This window comes from Onychostruthus taczanowskii, unplaced genomic scaffold (assembly GCF_017590055.1).
Source record: "Onychostruthus taczanowskii isolate IOZ18803 unplaced genomic scaffold, ASM1759005v1 scaffold60, whole genome shotgun sequence".
NCBI classification, from domain to species: domain Eukaryota; kingdom Metazoa; phylum Chordata; class Aves; order Passeriformes; family Passeridae; genus Onychostruthus; species Onychostruthus taczanowskii.
The window spans coordinates 5,220,638-5,242,799 of NW_024503680.1; the positions used below are offsets into that span (position 1 = coordinate 5,220,638).

The 22,162-nt window shown below is 62.7% G+C and overlaps 3 protein-coding genes across 7 annotated transcripts; all 3 read right to left on the reverse strand.

The window, feature by feature from the left end:
- Positions 1-7,935: 7,935 nt before the first annotated feature.
- LOC121343851 (keratin-associated protein 10-4-like) lies at positions 7,936-13,349 on the reverse strand. 5 transcript variants are annotated; one of them, XM_041419364.1, is made up of 14 exons: positions 13,171-13,349; positions 11,731-11,880; positions 11,322-11,465; positions 10,922-11,062; positions 10,508-10,642; positions 10,256-10,399; positions 10,003-10,146; positions 9,673-9,822; positions 9,436-9,582; positions 9,235-9,354; positions 8,993-9,130; positions 8,571-8,705; positions 8,351-8,485; positions 7,936-8,059 (listed from the first exon to the last, which is right to left on the reverse strand). In XM_041419364.1, exons 1-14 carry the CDS (start codon positions 13,268-13,270, stop codon positions 8,049-8,051), a joined length of 1,794 nt encoding a protein of 597 aa, XP_041275298.1. In that variant the 5' UTR covers positions 13,271-13,349; the 3' UTR covers positions 7,936-8,048. The 5 variants fall into 5 exon arrangements, with proteins under 5 accessions (XP_041275298.1, XP_041275294.1, XP_041275295.1 ...); XM_041419360.1 differs by having other exon boundaries at positions 7,936-8,481; XM_041419361.1 differs by having other exon boundaries at positions 7,936-8,485.
- Positions 13,350-14,485: 1,136 nt separating this feature from the next.
- WFDC3 (WAP four-disulfide core domain 3) lies at positions 14,486-16,281 on the reverse strand. Its single transcript, XM_041419217.1, has 7 exons — positions 16,278-16,281; positions 16,046-16,186; positions 15,759-15,902; positions 14,973-15,166; positions 14,847-14,862; positions 14,642-14,785; positions 14,486-14,496 (listed from the first exon to the last, which is right to left on the reverse strand). Exons 1-7 carry the CDS (start codon positions 16,279-16,281, stop codon positions 14,486-14,488), a joined length of 654 nt encoding a protein of 217 aa, XP_041275151.1.
- Positions 16,282-18,465: 2,184 nt separating this feature from the next.
- WFDC2 (WAP four-disulfide core domain 2) lies at positions 18,466-20,861 on the reverse strand. Its single transcript, XM_041419218.1, has 4 exons — positions 20,441-20,861; positions 20,049-20,183; positions 18,731-18,886; positions 18,466-18,638 (listed from the first exon to the last, which is right to left on the reverse strand). Exons 1-3 carry the CDS (start codon positions 20,859-20,861, stop codon positions 18,732-18,734), a joined length of 711 nt encoding a protein of 236 aa, XP_041275152.1. The 3' UTR covers positions 18,466-18,638; position 18,731.
- Positions 20,862-22,162: the final 1,301 nt, after the last annotated feature.

The following is a 22,162-nucleotide window of genomic DNA, read 5'->3' on the forward strand; positions in this document are numbered from 1 at the left end:
AACTGCCCCAATCCCATCTGGACAAATTCTGTGAGTACTGTTATTAATGGGCAGCCAGCAATTGTTTTAACTCATCTCCACTGACCCTGGATTCCAGGAGATTTAGTGTTGTGGGCTACTAACATGCCAAGGCTGAGGGAAGATGCAGAGCAATGTGCTCAGTGATTTTCTTTCAGATTTGTGCTCCACATGATGAAAACTGGCAGGATTGGAAAGCTGTGGAAGAACAGCTAAATGTGGCCAGGGACTGTATAAAAGATGAAAAGAGCAAAGGAGTTTTTTGTGAGATATTAGACACCTGCACAGAAGCTGCCTGTTAGGATAGGAAAAACTATAGCAGAGAGAAATAAGATCTGAGAGAGAAATAGAAGGTTGGAAAGAAGCTGTATTATTGTCTCTGAAAATTGAGAGGCTGCATAAACAGGAAGAAAAATTACAGGGAGAAAAGGAAAAAAAAAAAGTCAGAAGAAAAGATTGAAGTTATATTTATGTGGACTCCCTGTCCTCCAGCATTGTATAGATTAGAAAACTAACTGCTATCCCCTGAAGAATGAGATTGGAAACATTTGGGGTAGCCCTGACCATAGTGAACCTGGAGAAGATTGTTCTTTGTTTCCTTCAAATCCCCCGAATATGAAACCAGACTCATTAGAGAAACAGAAGAAACCAGTGGACCTGAGGATAGAGTGGGAAATTATACTCCAAACTGGCCCCATTTGATTTGATTTAGATGACTGATCTGCAAGAGCACTATGGCTGTAAGCCAGGCCAGACTGAATCTGGCAATTGAAATCCTATTAAGGCAGACATAATAATGGTCCAGACATTCTGATGCTATTGGACAAAAATTAATGCAATTTTTAACAGACGTGGGAGCACGAGATTCAATTTTAACAGAATGTTGTTGGTGTTCAACCTGGTTAGCAAAGAGTTAAAGTTACTGGGGTAAAGAGAACAAGTGCCAAAAGCCAAACCACCCAGGTTAATTCATGGCCCCTGGGCGGGAGCAGGCGTGGGCATGAAGTGTATGTCAGCCACTTGCTTTGCACTTAGAGATCATAATGAACATTTGGGTTTTGGTGTTCTGAAGGGCCAAACCTGGTGTCTGCTGTCCAGCAGGGCATGGTCCTGTGGCTCAAATGCCAGCCCTGACCCTGAATTCAGGAGGCTGCACTCCCTGATTCGACAGTCACTAATGTACCACAATAGCCAACTTCTGCTGCAGCACAAAATGGCATTTCTGCAGCCACACACCCATGGGTGGCAGCACTGGGTATGAAAGATGTGTCCTTTTTAGCCCCCTTATTAGAGAAGAAAACAGAAATTGGCATTTCCTTGAGAAGGGGCAATATACCTTTAACAAACTCCCACTGGGGTGTAAATATTAGCTGATTGTTTGTAGTAATTCCCCTGGAAAGAATCCAAATTAAGGGAAAGAAACCCCGGAATGTGAGGGAAGACTGTGACTAGGGAAAAGCTAGAGGCTGTAGCAAAGCTGGAGACTGGAGAGAAGCTGGAGACTGGTGGGAAGCTGGCATCTGGGAGAGGTCTGTGCTGGGGGAGCAGCCAGAGAAGCCTGAGGAAGGAAAGAATCCTGGATCTGAGCTTGGATCTGACACGGAGACAGATGATGGCAATGATGATGATGACATCAGTGATGATGACTGGGTGATCACGACTGTTGAAAATGTTCTATTATTTGAAAGTAGCTGAGTGCTTGTTTGATATCAGGAGCTGGACCTGTTAGGTGCAAGTTGAACTTTATCTGAACTATTGGGTGTGTTGTGTAGGTAAAAGACAGAGAGTAGTGAAACCCAGGGCTGACAGTCTGAACATTAATACTAGAATAGATGAAGCTGTAGCTTTAATGTTACTTAAAAATGAATATCTGGGGTGGACAGCCCATAGATCATGGTGTATGAGCTGTAACAACCATATTGTAATAGGGACCACAGATCTGAGTGAAACCCTCAGCAAAACTGACCTCAGGGGGTGTGAAAATGTGGCAGCCACTTGGTAATAAAACAGTGAGGCAATGAAGAGTGAGAAGACCCCAGAGCCTAACAAGACTCTTGATCTGGACTGTCATATGAGGGATGGGGAGTTTACACTCTAAGGGTGCAATTGCCCAGAGATTTCTTTGTTTGGGGTCCTCCTTTTGAGGCTGCAGCTCAAGCTACCAGATTTCATTATTGATCTGTGCCAATAAATCTATGTGATGGAGGTGAGAGCCTGGTGTGAAAACTTTCTTTAGCACTGATGATGAGATGATGATGATGATGATGATGGTTACAGTGATGGTGACAGTGATTACACTTGTTGGCTGATGCCACAAGGTACACAAAGAACATGTGAGGCGAGGAGAGCCCACAGTGTGTGGGTGCAGGAGCCTCTTCCTCTGCCTCACTCTACCAGGGCTGGTCCTGGGCACCAGTGGTGTTTTGGGCAGGACCTTCTCTTTCCTAATAAACCCACACTGGCCACTGGGTGTGACAAGCTGTCCTTGGTCAGTGCCTGGCACGGCCAGGTCACTGTGGCTGCCCCAGCCCTCTCCCTGCACAGGGACCCTCTGCTGCTGCTCCTGTCCAGGGTGGGCTCAGCAGGACCCTCCCAACACCAAAGTGCTTCTGTTCCCTGTGGGAGACCCCCAGAGACAGCCCCAGGCACGCTCCCACCCAGGACCCACAGAGCATCTCTGCACCAGAGGAAACCTCCCCAGAGGGTCTGTGGCCCCAGCTCCCTGAGGCTCCCCAAGCATTCTCCAAAGGCTTGACCAGGGACCCCATCCCTCCCACAGGGACTGAAGGTCTCTCAGAAGCTGGTGGGGGCTCACCAGGACACAGATGCAGCAGGAGCCAGACATTGTTCATCAGGCTGGGTTTACTGGGGGGTGGGGGCACAGAGACCCCTGTGGTAAGCACAGAGCTGAGGGTGCTGAGGTGGGATTGGGAGGCTGGATGATTATCCAGCAGCTGATGGAGCCCTCCATGGCTGGCTGTCCAGCTGTCCAGCTGTTGTCTGGCTGTCTGGTGTGGGTTGGCTGCACAGACTGGGTCCTTGGTCCAGGTCCAGGTGGGAGCTAGGTGAATTCTGGGAAAGACAGGAATTCATGTTCAGGCCCTCACTCTGTAGCACGACTGGGCACATCTGGCAGCCCCACAGTGGGACTGTGAGGGTGAGGGCTCCAGAGACCCCAGACAGGGGTCCCAGCTCTCCCAGGGAGCCGTGGGGGGTTTGGAGCATGCAAAGATGTAGGGGAGACAGCACAGGTGGGATCCTGCACTCCCAGCCGTGGTCACAGTGGTCTCTGTGTCCATGGCTGCACATCCTCCTGCAGCACGGTTCCACTGGGTCCCACATCCACCTGTGCCCACCTGTGCCCACCCACACTCACCTGGGGAGACCAGCCGGGCCCAGAGGCAGCAGAGCCCCAGGAGCAGGAGCAGCGAGAGCAGCCGCATGGCACGGATGGGCAGCGTGGGGGCTGCCTCTCTGGGCACGGGCAGGGCTTTAAATCCTCCTGGGGCAGAAGGTTGGTGCCCATGACCTGGCCCGTGCCCCAGCACCTGACACGCTCCATCCGAGCGTGAACCCTCCGTCCCCTCCCTCCCCGGGCAGCTGGGCTGGACGAGTCCCGGGGGAGGCAGGAAGGTGCTGCTGCTTGGTGCTGGGCTCCGTGCAGCCCCAAGAGAGCCACAACGTGCCACAAGACAAGAGCAGCCAGTGCAATTCCCGGCTGCAGGAGACACGGGGCAGGCAGCAGCAGAGGGCCGGGGACCCTGCTTGGGGCTGGCCTGGAGAAACAGTGCAGAGCTCCCCGGGCCGGGCGCTGTGGAGCAGCCCGTGGTGCCCTGGCAGCTCTCCGGGCATTGTTCTGCCTCTGGGAACAATCGCTGGTTCCCGAGGGACGTCCTGTGACTGGACACGGTCTGTCACACAGCCCCACGCTGCCACCAGCCCCTCAGCCGCTGCCCAGCACCTGGAGACCAGGAAAGCTCCAGGACCAGGGGGTCCTGCTGCTGGGGACAGGGGATGGGGGCTCAGCGTGGGCACCAGGACTGCAGCACCGGGCCCGTGTCCTTGCCGCGGGCGAGGTGCTCAGGTTCCCGTCACAGGTGCTCAGGCTGCCCCTGCCCCTTCCATGGGATTGGCCGCACTGGGCACCGCAGGGTGTCACAAGCTCGGCACGGGAGCTGCCGGGGCTTTCCCTGACAATCCTTTCCGGGAGTGCCCGTCCCTCAGGGGCAGGAGGGTTCACGCACTCTGCACCTCTGTGGGTGCACGTGGGAGCCAGGTGTGGACACGTGTGTGCGCTCCAGGCTCCCTGCGCTCCCGCTCAGCCCCTCGGGCCGCTCCTGGCCTGGCCACGGACATCATCCCGGCGGCACAGCGTCGCCTCTGCCTCTGTCCCTGCTGGGTGCCGCATTCCTGGGAGGCGCCGCATTCCTGGGTGTTCCCGGGTACCCCTCACTGCTTTCCCATAGAGGAGGTCTGGCCGGCGGCTCTGCCCTCCCGGCTGCACCCATTGCTCACCCTGTGGGTGCCTGGTGTCAGGGCAGGACAAGGGCATACGACACAGGTCCTCCTCTGGAAGTGGTTTTCTGTCATGTGAAACCTCAACATCCACCTGGGAGCAGCCCCCCTCATCTCTGGCACCGTCCATGCATCCACCGTGGTGTTGTCCCAGCCCGGCCATGCTGTCGCTGCCGGTGCAGGGACAGGCGGGGCTGCTCTGGAAGACGCCTTTGGTTCGTCCAGTGATCACCCGGCCGCTGCGATTCCCCGGGGAGACAGCAGGGAAAATTCAGCCCCGGTGGATTTTGGCGCTGTGGCCACCAAGGGTGACCGCTAAGTCCCTGTGCAAGGGTGTCTTTCCCACCGCCCACCCTGACTCTGCACCCCCGACCGCCTGCGGCACGTCCCTCCGGATTTGCTGCCACCCCTGCTCAGCACTGGCCACGCCACAGGGATACAGCCTCGTCCCGGGACTCCGCAGGACGGGCAGGAAAAGCCGCGGTGGGGCGTGGGCGGGGGGCGCGGGTGGGGGTGGCACCGCCCTCCAAACCCCACCCCGACTCCGACTTTCCTGGCCCCTCCCCACGGAGCTTTCCTCGCCCTCCGCTTCCCCCTTGGGACGGTAATTACGGCAGTAATTAGCATGGCAATTATTCTTGCTGAATGGGAACATCTTAATGTGTTTCTCCCTCCTTTGGCAGGTTTCACCCCACGCCCACCCACCGGCGGGTGCCTCCCCGCTCCGCGCCCGGGGCCCCTCGCCTGGAAGCTGAGCCGGGGGCCAGCCGTGTCCCAGCGCCGGGGGCCAGCCAGGCACGAGGCAGCCCCTGGAGCCCCAGCCTGCTGCCAGGGGCGGGGGTCTGCCGCGGGGCACAGGGCACGGCTCCGCGCTGCTGTTCCGCGGGAGGGGGAGGGTGAAGGGGACGGCCCCAAACCGAGAGAGGGTGATGGAGGAGGCGGCAAAGGGACAGGATGGGAATGGATGGGAGCATCGGTGGGACCTGCCTTCCACAGCCACAATGGTAGCAGCGAGCTGGTACCCACAGGCTCAGCCCTGTGCGTGGGCCCGTCCTGCCAGGGATGCTCTCTGTCAGATGAAAGGGAGCATGGGAGAAAGCGATGAAGGGATACACCTCTGGCACAGCCTTTCCCCAGGACTTGCACCACAGGGAGCACAGGGAGAGCGGTGCTGCAGCGTGCTGTGCCCCAGCCCTTCCCTGGCTGATGGCTGTGCCAGAGCTGGCAGCTTTCCATGCCCTGGCATGGCACTGTCATGATCCCCAGCAATGCAGAGGCCAGTGCCAACCTTCCCATATCTGTCCCCAACACAGGCTTGTCCCCAGGAGGCTGTGGCAGCCACTGGTGCTGTCCCCAGCCCAGCCTGGGTATGCTGCTGCCACCAGCCAGGCTCCCTGAGGGCTGTGCCGGGACAGCTGTCCTTGTCCTACCGGTCCCCCCAGCTCGAGGGCTGTGGCCAGGATGCCACCAGGGAGACCAGGCCCTGCCCGGGTGTGGCTCGTTACCTGCATGGCAGGTATTAGCTTGGTTTAGGCACCAGCCCTGCTCCCTCCGCCCCGCCTGCACACCTTAAATCCCAGCCCACCACACCCGGGGCCAGACCCGGCCATCCAGGGCACCATGGAGCTGCCACCTGGCTGTCTTCTCCTCCTTGCTGCCCTTCTCCCCCTCGCCAAGCGGTCCAGCCCGGCCCCGCACAAAGCTGGACAACAGGAGCTGGGGATGGGTGAGTGTGGCTGGGTCATGGCCTGGGAATGGGGGTACTCCAGGTGCCACTGCTGCCCACTGCCCCATATGCTGCCAGGTGCCTACAAGTGTGGGACTGTGGGAGGCTGGGGTCTGACCCCGGGGCACTGGGGGTTGCTGCGGCCCCTGCTGCGTGCCTCTCAGCAGCGTCCTGGCCGCTGTGTCCTGCAGCAAAGCCTGGGTACTGCTACCACATCGCAGAGGTGGAGGACCTGCTGGACAAGGACTGTGGCTCCTGCCCCATGGGTGCCTTCTGTTCGCGCTGCACCAGCGATGCCGACTGCCACGGGGTCACCAAGTGCTGTCCCAGCAAGTGTGGCCACACGTGCCAGGAGCCAGTGTTGGGTGAGGACTCAGTGGGGGGCTCTGGAGTGGCAGCGTGGCATTCACAAGGGTGGCTGACAGGAGGGGTGCTGGCTGACATGGGGTAGCAAACTGGGAAAGGGAGGTCCCTGGGGTGTTCCTGAGCTCTTGATGGGTCTTGCAGACCCTGGGGGTCACCACACTGTGCTGTGGGGAAGCTACTGGTGTATGGGGCTGTAGGCAGGTGTGTGCAGAGCTGTGTGCTGGCACGAAGGGAATGGCAGTAAAAGGGACCCAGAACTGTGCGGGGCTGTCTGAGGGCATGAGAGCGCTGAGCGTGGGGATGTGTCCCCCCTGCCCTGGCTCAGCCTGTCCCCTTTGGATCGTGCAGACTTCTGCTACCTGCCCTCAGTCTGTGGGAACTGCAAGGCTCTCTTCCGCCGCTTCTTCTTCAATGCCTCCAGCCAGCAGTGTGAGGAGTTCATCTACGGCGGCTGCGGCGGCAACAGGAACAACTTTGAGACCAAGGGCGAGTGCTTCCAGGCCTGTTCCCATGTCAGTAACTAGCAATGTGCTGTGGGCCATGGGCCACAGATGGCAGCTGCTCCTGGCCCCTCTCCTGATGCCCCAGCTCCCAGTTCCAGGTGCCTGGCAGTGCTGGCCTGGGAAGTGGTGGCTTCTGCACAGCCCCAGCCTGGGGGAAGCTGCTGACAGTGGCATATCCCCAGCCCTACAGGGAGACCATGGGGCTGGTGGCAATGAGGGCTGTGGGCTTGGGTGGCCATGCTGGGGGCTGTGGCTTGCCTGGGATGCTCACTGGCCTAAGGACAGGGACACGTGCCCAGGCCAGCATGGATGCTCCCTCCTATGCCTGGTGCCTGAGCCGAGGAGCCTGTCCCTCCCCTTGGACTGTGACAATACAAGGACGGGTCCCTGGATGAGCAGGTCTGGGTCTGGTCCTTCCTGCCTGAGCTGGCAGGAGCAGACAGTGCCCGTGCCCCTGGGCACTCCTCCCTCGTGGGGCCTGGGCGGTGGGTGCCTCCAGCAGCATGGCACGGCAGGGCTCACCCGGCCTCCACCCTGCAGCTCCCACTGCCACGGATGGGCTCCCAGCCCAACCCTGCCTTCAAGCTGCCGACATGACCTGACTGGGAGCTGGAGCCACTGAATGGAGGAGGGACAGCTCCTGCCTCGATGGATGCCTGGGGTGGTGCCTGTCCCCACCCTGCCCTGACCCGGGTCTGTGTCTGCACTGCTTCACTGGTCCTGCGGCTCCAACTCTGGCTGAACCTCCTGGCCCTGGAGGCCTCAGGTGATTTCAAGGCCACTCCAAGACCACATGGGGCAGCTGGGGCCAGTCAAGCACACACTTTATTGCTGGAGGTGGTGGGGAGGGGACAGGCCAACTGGGTGTCATGACTGTCCCGTGTCCCCTGGCTTCCTGCTGCAGAGGAGCTGCTCTCCCATCACACAGCATCTGAAAAGGAGGATATGCTTTTAGGGAGCAACGAGGCTGCAGGAGTGAGGGACCAGTGGCCATGATTACAGCCATGCTGGCCATGAGAGCTCCATCCCACTCCACTTCAGATCCCTCATTTGCCCTGCTGGGAGCAGAGCAATGGGGCACCAGTGGGAAGTGGCCTCACAGTGATGCTGAGCTGGGAGCATGCCGAGGGCTGTGCCCTTCATACAGGTCAGCTGGCACTCTGCATGACCTGGTGTTAGCCCTGGTGCTGGCCCCCTTCATGGTGGCCATAGGCCTCCTTACCACCAGACACCCTCGTGCAGACGTGGCCGCAGCCGTTGCTGCAGCACTTGTGGCCCCAGGGACATTCCTCATCGAGGCTGCACAGGTCCAGGCAGGTCCCACCGCCCCCAGGCACGGGGCACACTCCATCTCTGCCTGCAGGGCAGAGCACCCTGCCATGGACCACCTGGCTGAGACACCCCACGTCTCCTGGGGCAACACTGGGTGTCCTGTGCCTCACCTCCAGGAGTGTCCACACAGACACGGCCGCAGGAGGTGCGGGTGCACCTCTGTCCCCAGGGACACTGTGAGTCGGCCTCGCACTCCTCTGAGCACCGCTCAGCCCTGGGCTGGGGCACAGCCACAGTGTCCTGCTCTGTGGGCAGGGGAGGATGGTCACCTGGTGCCTAAGCTGAGGCTGTGTGTGCTCATCACTTGCACAGAAAGAGGGGGAGGCATGGAAAGAAGGATGGGGGCAGATCATATCTGTGGAGGGTGTGAGACCCCCAGAGGTAGAGCTGCCTTGGCAGACCCAGCTCAGGGGCCCATTGTGGTCATGGTGAGGGGTCCTCATTGGGGATGAAGGGCCAGGATGCCCTGGGGTGGGTGCCAAGGGGACCTGGGCTCTGTCCCTGCTGGGCTGGTTGGGTGTGGGTGTCTGACCTTGCAGAGAGGCTGGTGTGCAGACGTGGCCACAGCCATTACTGCAGCACTTGTGGCCCCAGGGACACGCCTCGTCGAAGTCACACAGGTCCAAGCACGTGCCCCCCTCCCTGGGGATGGGGCACACTCCCACTCTGCCTGCAAGGTAATCACCCAGCTGGGGCACATCTGGCCTGGGCCACCTCACCATGGGGCACTCCAGGGCAGCCACACATCTCCTGGAAGGCCTGGCTGGTTCTCACCTCCAGGGATGTCCATGCAGACGTGGCCACAGCCAATGCTGGTGCACCTCTGCCCACGGGGACACTGTGAATCAGCCTGGCACTCCTCCACACACTGGCCATCAGCTTTGTCCCCGCTGCCTGCAGGGGCAGCACCTTGCTGTCACCTGGCTGCCCTTGGGGTCTTGGTCCAGCTCCCCTCGCACAGGTTGTGCCTTCTACCTCTGGGCACGGCGACGCACTCCCGGCCGCAGCCGGTGTCACAGCACTTCTCGTCTCGCCGGCAGACGCTGTCATCCAGGCACTGGCTCCCGCGCCGCCGCCGCAGGTCCCAGCACGGCCCTGCCCGGGGGCACTCCCCGGGGTGCTCTGCCACAGGAGGGGATCGGGTGAGGGCGGAGGTCCCAGCCCCGCTCTCACATCGCTTCCCAGTGCTGGTGGCCGGGCTGCCGCGCTCACCTTGGGCAGGGCGGGTGCAGCGCATGGCGCAGCCAGAGAAGCAGCACTTCTCCTGCCGGGAGCAGTCCCTGTCGTGGGTGCAGGAGTCCATCTCCGTGCAGGGCTCCGATGCGTGTTGTGGCCTCACCTTTGGGCACTCACCGGGTTTTTCTGAGAGGGGCAGGAAGAGGGACCACCCTGTATTGCAAGCACCTCCTTTTGTGCAGCCTCGGGGTGCCCTGATCCAGGAATCTGAGTGCCTGCCCTATGGCAGCGCCGTCCCACATCCTGTGCCCAGGAGCTTTGACAGCATTCCCGGTGGAATCGCAGTTCTAGAGACCGTCTCCTCACCTGGTTCCGGGGCTGAGCACACGCTGCCACATCTGCTGCTGCTGCAGCACTTCTCAGCGCCCGGGCACTGCCAGTCCTTGGTGCAGGGGGTGCCACACGGGGCCAGCGGAGCCTCCTCAGCCAGCGGGCAGATGCCTGGTTTCTCTGGGGGCAGGAGGCAGCAGGGCTGGGAGTGCAAGCAGCAACAGCGGGTGTTCCCCACCCAGTGTCACAGTCCCTGGAGCTGGGGGACACCCCTGCCCGTATCTGGCACCTTGGGATGGGGGCAGGCAGACGTAGTCGCAGCCACGGAGGCAGCACTTCTCCTCACGGGGACACTCGCCATCGTGCCGGCACCAGGCTCTGCAGTCGTAACTGGGGAACAGCCCAGCACGGACTAGGCAGAATCCATCCTTCCCTGCAGGCATGGTGTGGTGTGCTGCAGTGCCACTGCTTGGAGGCAGGGCCGTGGAGACCAGGGCAGGTGGGGCTGTGGAACCTTTGGGGTGGCTCCCAGCCCCCTCACCTTGGCTGTTGGCCACACAGTGCCTGGTGCACAGCTGGTGACAGCACACGTAGGACGGGGGACAGTCCTCGTCCTTGAGGCATCCCCACTGGTGCTGCAGTGACCTTTGAGTCACTGGGGCAGGGCTGGTGTCCTCTGCACCGTGGAGCAGGATGAGAACATGATGGTGGCCTCACCAGAGGTTGGTTGCGCTGTCCCCTTCCCTCCCCACTCCAGTGCCCACCTGGGGGCTGTGCAGTGTGTCCCCACCCCAGGCCTGGCAGAGCCCACCCTGGCAAGCATGGGGTGAGGGGTCCCGTTTGTGCCACAGCTCTGTGTCACGGTGGCTGCTGCCCCACGGCGTCATTCCCGGCCTCTGAGCCATGTCCCCGCCCTCACTGCCCATCCTGTCCCCTGCTGTCCCTCCTGCCTCACCGGCCGGCACTCCCGGCAGGCACCGGCGGCCGCAGCTGCTGTTGCAGCATTTCTGCGCGTCGGGGCAGTCACCGTCACCTCGGCACCGCTCCCGGAATGGTCCTGGCTGCACCGTGGGGCCCTGGCTGGGCTTGGGCTGGTCTGACAGGGCAGAAGGGGTGTGACCATTCAGCATCCCCCACCGCCGCCCTGCCTGCCCCGGGGGTCCCTGCTTCCTGTCGTGACCCGCACATTCCCGGTGCTTGCGGCCACGTTGGGTTTTCCCGGCAATTGTCAGGAGCTGCCGGAGCAGGGAAAACACCGTGCGCTGCCCCAGGGGCCAGGGCGTCAGGGAGACAGCTGTGGCACACAGGGTCCCTGGGGGAGCCAGGGCTCCCAGCCGGCCCCGCCGAGTCCTTACCCTGCGCCGGCTCCAGGCAGGCAGAGCCGCAGCCCAGCGGGCAGCACTTCTGCGCTCCCAGGCAGTCCTTGTCCTCCAGGCAGGGGAAGGAGCAGGGGGCAACGAGCCCCTCGGGGGCTGCTGCCGGGCAGGCACCGGGCTTCTCTGCAGCGCCGAGGGGCCGAGAGGTGAGGCTGCACTGCGGTGTCCTAGGGCAGCACCAGGAAACCTGCCCCTGCCAGACCCCTCTGCCTCGCCCTGGCTGCGCCCCTTCCTGTGCCCCATCCCATCCACACATCCCAGCCGCGCTCAGGAGGCCGCTAGCAGAGCACACGGGGCTGCTCCACAGCGCACAGGGAATGGGACAGGGAGAAGGGTGCCAGCTGCGCCGGGACAGAGGTGTGCCAGCGGCTGTAGCGCGGTGCCGTACCTTCTGCCGGGGGGATGCAGCGGAGCCGGCACTCCCAGTGGCAGCACTTGAGCCCAGCAGGGCAGCTGGAGTCATTGGCACAGAGTGGGGACTCCAGGCGCAAGCAGCGCATGAAGTCCCGTGGACACTTCCCCGGTTTCTGGGAGTCCCCTGCGTTGGGATGGCAATGTCAGGACAGTGCCAGAGCCCCTCATCCTCCTTCCCCGGGGAAGCAGGATGTGGGTCTCTCTGCAGGGGACTGCAGCCCAGGGGCTGGAGATTTCTCAGCATCATGGCCCTGGGCTGCTGGACCCCCACACCAAGACCTGCACAGCACACTGTGGCACAGTGTAGCATGACATGTCATGGTGTGGGGTGGCACAGCCCCTGTCAGGGTGAAGCCAGCATGGAGCCAGCACCAGCTGGAGGCCAGGGTTTATTCCTGAGCATTCTGCTGCCGTGGGCATCCTCACTGTAACCAGCATGCTCCTCACTGCTGCCGTCTCCTCATCTTCCTTCTCCTCCTCCTCCTCTTGGCACCCTTTGCTCCTCTTGGCCGTGTTGGTGAACTTGGGGCAGCCCTGCCTCTGGTTCAGGCGAGCTCCAGCTGGAGCCTGTGCCCGGCTCCTGCTGCCAGCTGGGGCTGCTGTGCCCGCAGCTCGTCCGGCCCCTGTGTGCCCTTGCAAGTGCCACGAGGAGTGTCACTGGCCCTGTCAGGGTGAAGCCAGCACGGAGACAGCACCAGCTGGAGGTCAGGGTTTATTCCTGAGCATTCTGCTGCCGTGGGCATCCTCACTGTAACCAGCATGCTCCTCACTGCTGCCATCTCCTCATCTTCCTTCTCCTCCTCCTCCTCTTGGCACCCTTTGCTCCTCTTGGCCGTGTTGGTGAACTTGGGGCAGCCCTGCCTCTGGTTCAGGCGAGCTCCAGCTGGAGCCTGTGCCCGGCTCCTGCTGCCAGCTGGGGCTGCTGTGCCCGCAGCTCATCCGGCTGCAGCGGGGCCGGGTGTTTGGGCTGCAAACAGACGCTGCCGGAGTTTCACTGCAAACAGCAGCTGCTCGGTTCAAACTAGGAGGCACCGGCCGTGGTCTCGTGTGGGCAGAGCCACGCCGCAGCCGGGCACCACCGCCCCAGGCACTGTCCCACGGCGGGGGGCTGGCAGCAGGGGTCTGTGCCCAGGATGCAGCAGAGACCTTGCTGCACGTGGTGCCGCTGGAAGCTGACACTTGCTGTGCCCCTGGGGTGCAGGGGGTGCCCACGGGGCTGAGGGCATGCACACACGCCCCTGCACCCTGGGGTGGGGGCAGGGTCCCCCAGACAGCAGGGCTGCGGTGCAGGTGCTGCAGCCAGCTGGGACATGGTCCCTGTCAGCATCTGGGCAGGGACAGAGGGGACACGGCAGGGACACGGGGGCCGAGATGCAAGGAGCTGCTGCTGCCGGGTTTGACTCTTGGTACTCACCACCCTTCTCTGGTGTCACGCTCGGCTCTGCCCTGAGGATGAGGAGGCCCAGGAGGAGGAAAACTCCTGGGCTCATGCTGCTGCTGGGGATGCTGTGCATGTCTGGAGCTGAGCTGGGGCTTGGTTTGAAGTCTGTGGCAGGGGTGCCTGAAGTGGCAGGGCAGCTGAAGTTGAGCTGCCTGCTGTGGCAGATGGTTGTGCTGTGGGCAGGAGGGGCAGGAGGAGGGGCAGTTCCCAGAACCCGCCGGCGCCCCGCCAGCCATCCCGCTTATCTCTGCCCAAGCCCTGCTTTGGGGTCATGGTGACCTGTGGGGCTGGGAAGGCCAGATGGGGTCAGGCACTTCTGCCCCTCACGTTGCACCACCCCATCCTTGCTGGAGCTGGCTGCCATTCCCTCTCTGGGTTTCCTTCCAGCCCCTCTCGCCCCTCTGCTCCCTGGAGTGGGGGCTGTGCATAGACCCCGTGGCTTGGTCCTGGCATGGCTGTGGGAGCAGCACGGGGGGTTCTAACAGCTCTACTGCTGTGGTGCTGCTCCTCAGCCAAGTGCAGCTTCCATGCACGGGACTGCTTGGGATCCAGCACCCTGAGTAAGCAGGTACTGCCATGGCCCTGGCACATGGGTGATGCTCCCTGCCCCCTTCCTTGTCTGGGTGCTCCATCTGGCCTGACCCGGGACTGCTTTTCCCACCAGGTTTTGACACTCTGGGATGCAAATGAGCCCTTCCTTGGCACAAGGAATCTGAGAGAACTGGTTTTCCAGTCCATGATTGCTGAGGGGACATCATGCAGCCCCCAGGCCCAGCAGGATGGTTACCATGGAACAATGATGGCCGGAAATCACCTGCATGGAACTGGGACCATCTCCCTGCCCTCGGGCAGTGCCTGCATGCAGGGATGGCTGCCTGCACCTCCCTGCCTGCAACAGCCCAGGCTGCCAGAGCCTCTGGGAACCAGAGCACAGAACAGGGATGGTGACCCAGAGCAGAGGTGCCTGTGGGATGGTTTATTCTGTCTCAGTGCTGTGGGGCAGAGGTGCCATTGTGGATGCAGGGTTTTGCCTCATGCAGGGTTGCTAGGAATCTTGGCCATGGGTAGTGCAGGCAGCTTGCAGCCCTTAATGGCACGGCTGGGGGTGCCAGGGACCCTGACCAGAAGCATCGGAGTCAGTGCTGGTGCCATCCTGCCTCCACAGGGTCCAGCACAGGGAGAGGTGTGGGGTGCACCAGCACCTCTGCTCAGCCCATGGGTGCAATGGCAGTGGGGTGGAGGATGACCCTGAAATCGCAGCTCCTTGTGCAGCCCTTCCTGGCCATGGCTACGCTGTACCTGGAAGAGGCAAATGAGGTGGTCAGTGAAGATGCCTCCGTGCTCCTTCTCTGAGGGATGGGGGGCCCTGTGGTGCTCCTGCCCTGGCCCCCCTCTGTCCCCTCCAGGCTGGACCCAGGAGGCAGCAGGCTGGAGGGGACTGTACCCCACAGTGGGTGGACGCAGACCCGGCTGCAGCCCTGCAGGCAGCACTTCTGGCCAAGGGGACAGTCCCTGTCCTGCAGGCACAGGAGGAGGCACTTGGCTGCCTGATCACCCTCTGCTGCAGGGGGACAGAGACCTGGCCATGCTGGCACATGTGGAGAGAGAAAGGGGTGAGGGGCTCAGGGCACCCCTCCAGGGTGGGGAGCTTCCCTGCCTGCAGGTCTGAGCTTCTCACTGAGCTCCTGGAGAGCAGCTGAGCTTTGGAGAGCAGATCAGACCCCAGCTTCCCATTTCCCCCCGGAGGGTCACAGTGACAGGTGGGGAGGGGACACAGTGGTCTTGTCCCCACAGGGTGCCGATGGTTTACCCTTGGTGGGTGGTTTGCAGATGTGGCCACAGCCAGTGGTGCAGCACTTGTCGTCCCCAGTGCAGTCACCATCAGTGTCACACAGCTCCAGACAGGGCCCCAAGGAGCCCCGCAGCACCATGGGGCACACACCAGGCTTCACTGTGGCACGGTGGCTCCCTGGTGACAGGAAAGAGTGCAGCTGTGCTGGGATTCTGTCCCCAGTCCAGCTCCTGGCGCAGCCTCAGTCTCCATCCTGTCCCTGTCCTGTGCCTCCATCTTCCTTCCCCGAGCCCCATGATGACCTCAGTCACCAGTCTCACACCATACCAGTCTGACCCAGTGAGACCAGTCACAGCTCAGTATGGGATGCCAGCTGGTAGCTGGGGTAGTGAAGGACAACCCTTGCTTTGGTTGCAGAGGGGGTGCAGGAGGGAGGGTCAGGAGGGGGTTCAGCCTTTCACACACTCGGAGCCATCTCCCACCCATCACGGAGCAGCTGGGGATCCCTTCCCACAGCACCCTGCGGGCCAGCTCTGAGGGCTGGGGCTGTGCCCAGGGCAGGCGTGTGGCACCGGGAGCCACAGCCAGTGGCACACACTCCCTGGGGCCTGGATGGATGCCAGCAGCTGCACACTTGGCCGGGCACAGCCGCTGTGCCTTGTCCACAGTAGGGCTGGCACACGCTGGGCTCTGCCAGAGGGCAGCTGGGCTAGCACCAGTGCAGTGGTGGGCTGGACCTGGGGATCAGAGAGGGCTGGCAGGGCTGTACCTGTGTCTGGAGGGGTGCAGGCCAGCCCACAGCCAGAGAAGCAGCACTTGTGTTCCCCAGGGCAGTCCCGGTCATCGGTGCAGCGGTTGGGGCAGGCAGCAGCTCTCCTCTGGGCACGCTTCCGTGGGCAGAACCCAGGTTTGGCTGCAGGGAAGGCTCAGGGTTTGGCCTGCAGCCAGCCTGGCCCCACTGCCCACGACCCCCCTACAGTGTGATGAGGGCTGCAGACCCCTGGGGCTGCCCCGGGGCATCCTCAGCCTGGCATGGGGATCTCCAGCACACCTCACCTGGCTCAGCAAGCACGCAGCGGGTGCAGCAGCCGCGGGTGCAGCACTTCTCTCCCAAGTGGCATGTGGTGTCGTTGTGACATCTTGTCCCACAGCTTGGCCCGATGGCACTGCCAGCACGGGGGCAGTAGCCCGGGCTCTCTGCAGAGGGAGATGCTCCATGCAGCCATGTCTCAGGGAGCAGGGACACCCCCTCCAGGGGCACGCGCACAGGCACCAACCCACATCCCACCCATTGCCCGATCCTCGTGCTGGCACCCCTTGCAGTGAGCAGCAGTACCTGTGGTGGGCAGGAGGCAGGTCCAGACCTTCCCCATCTGGCAGCACTTCTCAGCAGCAGGGCAGCTGTGGTCGGAGAGGCAGTACAGTCTGGGGGGCCAAGGGGCTCCGCTCGCCCCTGCCGGGCACTCACCCATTTTGGGGGGGGCAGGCGGGGCAGTGGGGCTCCAGTGTCCCTGCAGGGCCCAGTGTGGGGATGCAGTGAGGGTGAGGGCAGTGCCCTGGTCCCTGGGGCTGTGCTGCTGGGCCAGGGTGAGCAGTGCCAGGAGCACCAGAAGAAGGGTGCGGTGGCCCAGCATTGCGCTGCAGTCCATGGGCTTTTGGGCAATGGGCTGGGATTTAAACCCTGCTGGAGTGGGGGCTGGCCAAGCCAAGCTGCTCCTTCTCATGGCAGCACAGTTCCGGGACTGTGGGAGTGCTGGGCATGAACAATTCAGCTTGGGGGAGACTCCTGGGGCAGTGCTGGGCTCGTGACCCATGGCTGACACATCCGCAGCTCCCTTTCCAGGTCACTGGTGACCTGTGAGCAGCTGTGCCAAGGGCTGAGCAGCACTGAGAGCCACACCATTGTGAGCCTGGATGGGACACAGGAGCAGTGTCCTGTCCCAGTCTTCAGTGTCCACTGGATCCCTCCTGGCACACCTGGAGCAGGGAGAGCTGCTGTGGAGCTGTGGTGCGGGCACAGCCTGCACCTGCACTGCAGAGAGAGGGGGGAACCAGCACCAGACTCTGGGCAGTGCTGGGCAAGGTGTGGGGCTCACTCAGTCCCAGGGGATGGCTCTGCCAAGGGCAGGGGCTCTTGGGGTGCCAGCCTCTCCCAGGCAGGAGGGACATGCTCTGATCCCAGGGGCAGGGAGCAGGAGCAGGCAGGTACAGAAGAAACAGGGCCCCTGGAGACCTGTGGAGAGCAGGAAGTGCCAGGGGAAAGCAGGACAGGAGCAGGAGCCCAGATCTGAGCAGGTGGGGAGGGTTGTGGCAGGGGCAGGCATGGGACTGGGGCATGTGAGTTGCACTGCTGAAAACTCCTTCAGGCTTCTGCTGTGGGCAAGGTGCCATGGCCAGGCTGGGAGGGCAGAGGTAAGGAGGAGTCTGGGTGATGCTCGTGTATGAGCACACGCTGCAGCCTGTTTGTCCCCTGGCCATTGCAGAGCAGGGAGCAGAGAGCACCCCTGCTCTGATGGGACACAGACACAGCTGCACCTTGACAGTGCTCTGAGCATGCTGCAGGACCCAAGGTGGAGGAGCCAGTGTGCAGGGACAGCTGGGGCCATGGACCCATGGGACCCCAGGGAGGGCACAGGACCCTTGGGGGCATGACAGAGTCAGTTGATGCTGCTGCCTTTGCCCAGCAGTGTGGGGCCCCTGTGTGAAGCCCTTCCAGGCATCCCTGGCATGGGAGGGAGAGGCAGCCATGGCTTGTGATGGAGAGGTGGCCATGGTGTGGGATGGAGAGGTGGGCACAGCATGGAACAAGCCCCAGGGAGGGCACCGGACCCTTGGGGGGCATGACAGAGTCAGTTGATGCTGCTGCTTGTGTGAAGCTTTTCCAGGCATCCCTGGCATGGGAGGGAGAGGCAGCCATGGCTTGTGATGGAGAGGTGGCCTGGTGTGGGATGGAGAGGTGGGCACAGCATGGAACAGAAAGGGGGCCATGGTGTGGGACAGAGAGGCAGCCACAGCATGTCAGGGAGAAGCTGCTTTATTGGTGAGAGTGCAGGGGTCTTGCCCTGAGCAGAGAACCCCAGGGAGAAAACTGAGGCTGAAGGCTCCAAGCCAGGGGGATGGTGCAGGGCCACGGCCACAGACACAGCTGCACCTTGACAGTGCTCTGAGCATGCTGCAGGACCCAAGGGGGAGGAGCCAGTGTGCAGGGACAGCTGGGGCCATGGACCCATGGGACCCCAGGGAGGGCACAGGACCCTTGGGGGCATGACAGAGTCAGTTGATGCTGCTGCCTTTGCCCAGCAGTGTGGGGCCCCTGTGTGAAGCCCTTCCAGGCATCCCTGGCATGGGAGGGAGAGGCAGCCATGGCTTGTGATGGAGAGGTGGCCATGGTGTGGGATGGAGAGGTGGGCACAGCATGGAACAGAAAGGGGGCCATGGTGTGGGACAGAGAGGCAGCCACAGCATGTCAGGGAGAAGCTGCTTTATTGGTGAGAGTGCAGGGGTCTTGCCCTGAGCAGAGAACCCCAGGGAGAAAACTGAGGCTGAAGGCTCCAAGCCAGGGGGATGGTGCAGGGCCACGGCCAGGGCATGAGGGATGGGCATCGGGCAGCAGCTTCCCTGTGGCTGGGCTGGCAGGAGGCGGCTGCATCTGCAAAGGAGCAGAGGCTGTGAGCAGGATGGGTGCACAGGCACCGTGCTGCGGTGCTGTGGATCCCTGGGGCTGGAATGCACCCAACTGACCTCAGTGGAGGATGGGTGTCACACAGGAGACCTTGCCACAGCCGTTCCTGCAACACTTCTGGATCCCGGAGCAGTTGGCATCGGTCTTGCACTGGTTGGTGCAGACACCCAGCATGGGGATGCCCGGGTTGACGGGTGGGCAGGTGCCAGGCTTCTCTGAAAGGCAAAGGAACATGGTTGAGACCTGCTGGCCCTGGCATGGGGGGCAGGGCCTACCCCGCAGCTCCCAAAGCTGTGGGCATGGCCCTGGCCCCTATCTGCCATGGAAGAGGGACCACCACAGTATCCAGCATTTCCCCCATCCCATAGATCTGCTTGTTGGCACTCCTTGCCAGCTGGACCTGATGGGGACACGTCAGGGAGGCCACATGGCATAGTGGTCCCCAACGGTCCCTATGCCCAGTGCTCCCTCTCAGGGACACAGGGCTGGCACAGGATGCACAGCTGCAGCATGCAGATGTGACACAGGCCTTGGCCCTGCTGTCCTCTACAACTGCCATGGATGGTCCAGACTGTTTGCTCATAGCATGGGGGTGCAGCCTAGGCCTCAGCCAGGATCACGGGCCCCCCAAACAGCCTTTGCCCAGCAGTGTGGGGCCCCTGCCCCACTGCCTGCCACTGGCACTGAGCTCTGGCTCTGCACCATGCTGCTCTCCACTGTGGTGCAGCCAAGCCAGTGCTGTCCTGCAGGCAGCCATGGAGGCACTGGAGCCTCCAGGTCACATCCATCTGTCTGCAGCTGTGGATTCCATGCGCTGTCCTGCAGGCAGCCATGGAGCCTCCAGGTCACATCCATCTGTCTGCAGCTGTGGATTCCACCTCCTGCACCCATCTCCTTGGGTTGCTGTCCAGGACTGTTGTGATGAGCAACAGAATGGTGCCCCCCACATCCTGGGCTGGCAGCGCTCCTGCACGCATCTCCTTGGTTTGCTGTCCAGAAGCACTGTTGTGATGAGCAACAGAATGGTGCCCCCCACATCCTGGGCTGGCAGCCGCCCACAAGGCTGAGCAGGCAACAAGGGCTGCAATGGGGAGTGGCGCAGCCCCCACCCTCCACCCAAGTCCCAACATCATTTCGGGGTGTCCACTCAGCCCCTGCATCGCTGAGAGGAGGAAGGAGTGAGCGTGGCCCAGCAGGAGCACACCCCGAGCCTGCTGGGCTTCCATGCAGCCCCCAATCCCTGTCCTGCAGCGGAACACACATCGGGCACCGAGGCCTGTGGCCACCACTGCACCCCGGAGCACCCGCACTGCCGGCAGGGACGGGCTGCTGGCTCGTGGCAGTGGCAGCACGGCCAGGAGCAGGAGGGAGTGTTACCGTCAGGCTTCTGGCAGGCCTTGCCGCAGGCTGCCGGGCAGCACTTGAGGGTGCTCTCGCAGTCGCCATCGGACTGGCACCCCACTGTGCAGTTCACGGCATCCGTCGCCGGGCTCGGGCACACGCCGGCTTTTGCTGCAAGGCAAAGGTGGGGCGTGGGCAGGAGCGGGGCGGCCGGCGCCGGGCAGGGCGAGCGCTGCCTCCCTTTCCGGGAGATGCTGCCCCGGCGCCAGGGCTGGGTCCAGGGATGCTGCCGAGCCCAAGCGCGCCGGGCACAGGCCGGTGCTCGCCCCGGCCCCCACGCCGGCTGCCCTGGGGCTGGGAGGGGGGGATGCTGGCCGCTCGCCGGGCGTGCCGTGACGAGCCGTGCTGGGCCACGCGCTCATACTCACTGGTGTCATTCTGGGCGGATGCTGCCGGCAGCTCTGCCCAGAGAGCCAGGAGCCCCGCCAAGATGAGGACGCTGCGGGCCGCGGGCATGGTGCAGGAACCGGCTGCGCTGTGGCCGCCCGGCCGGCCTTTAAGCTGCTCTCCAGGTGGGGCCGGCGGGCTCGGCCTTCCGGGTGGCTCCCAAGGGCCGGGCAGGGCCAGGCTCCCCCTTCGCGCTTGCACAACCCGAGTATCAGGTATCTGCTGCTGCTGGCTGCCGACCAGGGAGGGGGAGCCTCGAGGTGACTGGGCGGCCATGCTGAGAACTCGCCCGGCAGGAACAGCAGCCAAGCACCCCTGGCCACGGCCCCCGCACGCCGGACCCCGGACAGCCCCACACTGAGCCCGCCGGGCCGCTGGGTCGCCGTGGCCCTGCGTGGCCATCGGCCCTGGGGATGGAGTGGTACCGCTCGGCGGGAGTGAGGCAGGCGCCAGTGCGCCCGTTCAGACTCAGACTGCATGCACCACAGGCATGAGCTTGAATGGAGCCCCCGGCCTGGGTCGCTGATGCCCCGAGGCCAGGAGGAGCCGGCAGTGCACACAGGGTTGTGGCTCAGCTCTACTGCTGCTCAGCCAGCTCCTGTGCCTGTTGCAGCCACTGTTCTCCTCCAGCTCTTGCTCCTCGAGTGAAGGGTGCTCCAGGCTGCCGGTGCCTTGGGCAGGTGCCTGCCCTGGGGCTGCCCTGCGCCTTCCCACAGCCATGGGAGCTCCTGCCCAGCCGCAGCCCTGTCCCACGGACCCTGGCACCCTCGCAGCCTCCCACAGCACTGGGGATGCGGATGGACCGTCCGACCACCACTTGTGCAAGTGGCCGTCAGGGAGGGTCACTGACACGCACTCCCAGTGCTCCGGGGCGTGGTGGTACTGGGGCTGTACGACCCCAGTCCCTTCGGCCTGTCCGGGATACCCTTCCCATGGCACATCTGGTGGGTCAGGACACTTCACTGCCCCTGGCAAGCGGCTCGCCCACCTGGCATGGCTGCCCTGCTGACATCAGCGTTTGCCATTCTGCCAGCACCTATCCTCCTGCAGGAGGATGAAACCTGCCCTGTTCCTGGTGATGTGCTCTTGCTGCTGGTGGAGGCAGCCCCAGCTTCAGGCATCTTGCAAACTCGCATGGGCCAAGGGTGCATGGGGCCAGGACATGATCCCTGCCTGAGTCACGAGTTGGCGGCTGCTCTGCCGGGGTCGGTCTCCAGGTAATTTAACCCCACAGTCAACAATGTGGCACGGCGGAGTGGCAGTAAATCAGTAACTGTTTGCCTTTGCCTGTGGTCCCCTCCCTGCCGGGTGTTTATGCAGGAACAGGAGCCGGCGCTCAGCCGCCTGCCCCACTGCCGCACCTCATGTCACCGCTGACGGCAGTGGGAGTGACACACGGGCAGAGGTCTGGGGTGGCAGGGAGATCATCAAGGCAGCCGTTTTCCCTGTGCCCTCCTGGATGGGGACCTGCTGAGGAGCTGCAGGGACCTGGCCATGCTCAGGCTGGCTGGGATGCTCCCACAGCCGGCCCGGGGCCAGCATCGGGATGCCAGGAATGAAAACAACCATCGTGCAGCCCAGTGGCCCCCGTGCCAGGCCCAGAGCACAGTGCTGTGTTGGCCAGGGTGGGATGGGGGTGGTAACGGCTGGGAGGTGAGCACACTGCCCACCAGGATGGAGAGGAGGGACCTGCACCATCCCTA

Bases quoted from the DNA above. Each gene is read 5' to 3' on its own strand.
- LOC121343851 (XM_041419360.1), bottom strand. From the start codon at position 13,270: ATGCACAGCATCCCCAGCAGCAGCATGAGCCCAGGAGTTTTCCTCCTC. The intron at 11,063-11,321 runs GTAAGGACTCGG...CTGCCCTGTCAG, and splicing joins CTGCCTGGAGCCGGCGCAGG to ACCAGCCCAAGCCCAGCCAG. The intron at 9,823-10,002 runs GTGAGGAGACGG...TGCCCCTCTCAG, and splicing joins GTGCTCAGCCCCGGAACCAG to AAAAACCCGGTGAGTGCCCA.
- WFDC3 (XM_041419217.1), bottom strand. The intron at 15,903-16,045 runs GTGAGGTGTGCT...CCTTCCCTGCAG, and splicing joins CTGCGTGCTTGCTGAGCCAG to CCAAACCTGGGTTCTGCCCA. The intron at 15,167-15,758 runs GTACAGCCCTGC...TCCTGTCACCAG, and splicing joins CTGCACCCCTCCAGACACAG to GGAGCCACCGTGCCACAGTG.
- WFDC2 (XM_041419218.1), bottom strand. From the start codon at position 20,861: ATGGCCACGCAGGGCCACGGCGACCCAGCGGCCCGGCGGGCTCAGTGT. The intron at 20,184-20,440 runs GTGAGTATGAGC...TTTGCCTTGCAG, and splicing joins ATCCGCCCAGAATGACACCA to CAAAAGCCGGCGTGTGCCCG. The intron at 18,887-20,048 runs GTAACACTCCCT...TTTGCCTTTCAG, and splicing joins GGCCTGCCAGAAGCCTGACG to AGAAGCCTGGCACCTGCCCA.